This window comes from Sardina pilchardus, chromosome 19, assembly GCF_963854185.1.
Source record: "Sardina pilchardus chromosome 19, fSarPil1.1, whole genome shotgun sequence".
NCBI classification, from domain to species: domain Eukaryota; kingdom Metazoa; phylum Chordata; class Actinopteri; order Clupeiformes; family Clupeidae; genus Sardina; species Sardina pilchardus.
Genome location: NC_085012.1, coordinates 1,682,801 through 1,685,300, shown reverse-complemented (window position 1 = coordinate 1,685,300; position 2,500 = coordinate 1,682,801). Strand labels below are relative to the sequence as shown.

At 50.1% G+C, this 2,500-nt stretch overlaps 1 protein-coding gene across 1 annotated transcript in view; it reads left to right on the top strand.

The window, feature by feature from the left end:
* The window catches only part of LOC134065667 (protein AF-10-like), a 72,125-nt gene that overhangs the window by 17,141 nt on the left and 52,484 nt on the right, over positions 1-2,500 (top strand). Inside the window, exon 6 of the mRNA XM_062520653.1 lies at positions 971-1,064. Coding sequence (XP_062376637.1) covers positions 971-1,064 — 94 coding nt within the window. The remainder of the gene's footprint in view (positions 1-970; positions 1,065-2,500) is intronic.

Sequence of the window (2,500 nt, the reverse complement as noted above, 5' to 3'; positions counted from 1 at the left end):
ACACACACACACACGTAACACGCCACATCTCCCCCCCCCCCCCACACACACACACACAACACACCACATCTCCCCCACACACACACACACACAACATGCCACATCTCCCCCACACACACACACACACACACACACACAACACACCACATCTCCCCCACACACACACACACACAACATGCCACATCTCCCCCACACACACACACACACAACATGCCACATCTCCCCCACACACACACACACACACAACACAATACATCTCCCCGCCTCACTCACACACACACACACAACACGCCACATCTCCCCGCCTCACACACACACACACACACACACAACATGCCACATCTCCCCGCCTCACACACACACACACACACACACACACACACACACATACACAACATGCCGCATCTCCCCCGCCTCACACACACACACACACACACAACACGCCACATCTCCCCCGCCTCTCACACACACACACACACACACACACACACACACACACACACACACACACACACACACACACACACACACACACACACGCGCCACATCTCCCCTGCCTCACAGACACAACTTGGGCTTTCTCTTCCGCTTTCTGTAGCAATGACACTAACGTAATGTTTTGCCTTAAATCAAAATATCGACCAAAATCTCTTAGAGGTCTCTTTAATCAAATCGCCAGTGATGAGACCATTGTGTTGTGTTAATTGATGGTTCATTTTTAAACAAAATCTTAAAGGTCTACTTAAATTACTCATCACACATCACAGTAACAAGCAAAGCCTTTGTCTTATTGCTGGTATGATGGGATGTGTGATGTTTTAATAGATAGAGTAAAAGGGCCGCTGGTATGATGGGATGTGTGATGTTTTAATAGATAGAGTAAAAGGGCCGCTGGTATAATGGGCTGTGTGATGTTTTAATAAATAAAGTAAAGGGCCGCTAACTCTGGCTGCCTCCTGTCCCCCCTCAGTGCCCAGTTCGCTGGACTGCTGTGTGAGGAGCAGGGCTCTGACGCTGATAACGTCAAGTACTGCGGCTACTGCAAGTACCACTACAGCAAGCTGGTAAGCCTCCTGTACAGCACCACACACACACACACACACACACACACACACACACACAGGTCTAAACCCAGCTGTGTACAGGACTGTGCTTCTTTCACCATCTCTCCAACTCCACACACACACACACACACACACACACCGATACAGAGAAAATAACATCACCGTTTTTCCCCCCTTCTTTGCTGCAGTGTAAGAAAGTTGAGATAAGAATGAAACGGTCTAATCCCAGACTGATGAGGAGCTGAGAGTGCTGAAGTCCTGTCATACTGCTGATCCTATCTCAGCACCTTGTGTTTATGCACGCAGATACACACACACACACACACACACACACACACACACACACACACACACACACACACACACACACACACAGAGCGCCTTGTGTTTATGCACACAGATCCACACACAGACACACACACACACACACACACACACACACACACAGACACAGACACAGACACAGACACACACACACACACACCCACACACAGAGACACACACACAGACACAGACACACACACACACACACACACACACACACACACACAGAGCGCCTTGTGTTTATGCAGACAGATCCACAGGCCTGCGTCTAATCTGCAGCCATGTTCGCAGCTGTATGACAGCAGCAGGTTTCGGGGCTTTCATATCTCCTCTTGCTGGCTAATCCCACTACCTGCTACTGTTACACACTCCCGGTGTATTCCTTCATATCCCGGAGTGTATCGTTTGTTTGTCTGTTGTGTGTGTTGTCTCAGACGTGTTGTGCGTCCTGACATTCTTGTGTGTTTTCACGAGCGTGCTAAAGGTGAATTCCCGTCCTCTCTGCCAAGCGCTTAATCATGCCTCTCATTCTGCAGTGTGTAGGTGAGCCCACGCCACGGCGACAGGCTGTTGCATGTGCGCAGACGCTCCTCATGAAACGTTGGCATGTGGAGCAGAGTTGCACAAGCTCTCCTTTCTCCTTTGTCCTCAGTGGGCCCTATTGGAAATGGCCTTTGGCCCCCTCGTGTCTCGTGCGGATCGTGTTTCTTGTCCCGTTAGGGCTTCTGAAAAGGAAGCAGAGCCGTTATCAAGACCCATCAAGAGCCCATCTCAATCCCTCCAGCCCTGTCATCTCAATCCCTCCAGCCCTGTCATCTCAATCCCTCCAGCCCTGTCATCTCACCGACAATCAGCAGCAACTCCGTTGATCTCGCGCCCGCTCTCTCTCTCTCACTCTCTCTCGCCTGCTCTCTCTCGTTTGCTCTCTGTCTCTCTCTGTCTCTCTCTCGTTCTCTCTATCTCTCTCTTGCTCTCTCTCTCTCTCTTTCTTGCTCTCGCTCTCTCTCTTGCTTGCTTTCTCTCTTGCTCTCTCTCTCTCTCTTTCTTTTTTTCCCATACTCTTCCTCTGTCATCTCTCCCCTTGAACTACCCCTTCTGTCTTTACTGCTATA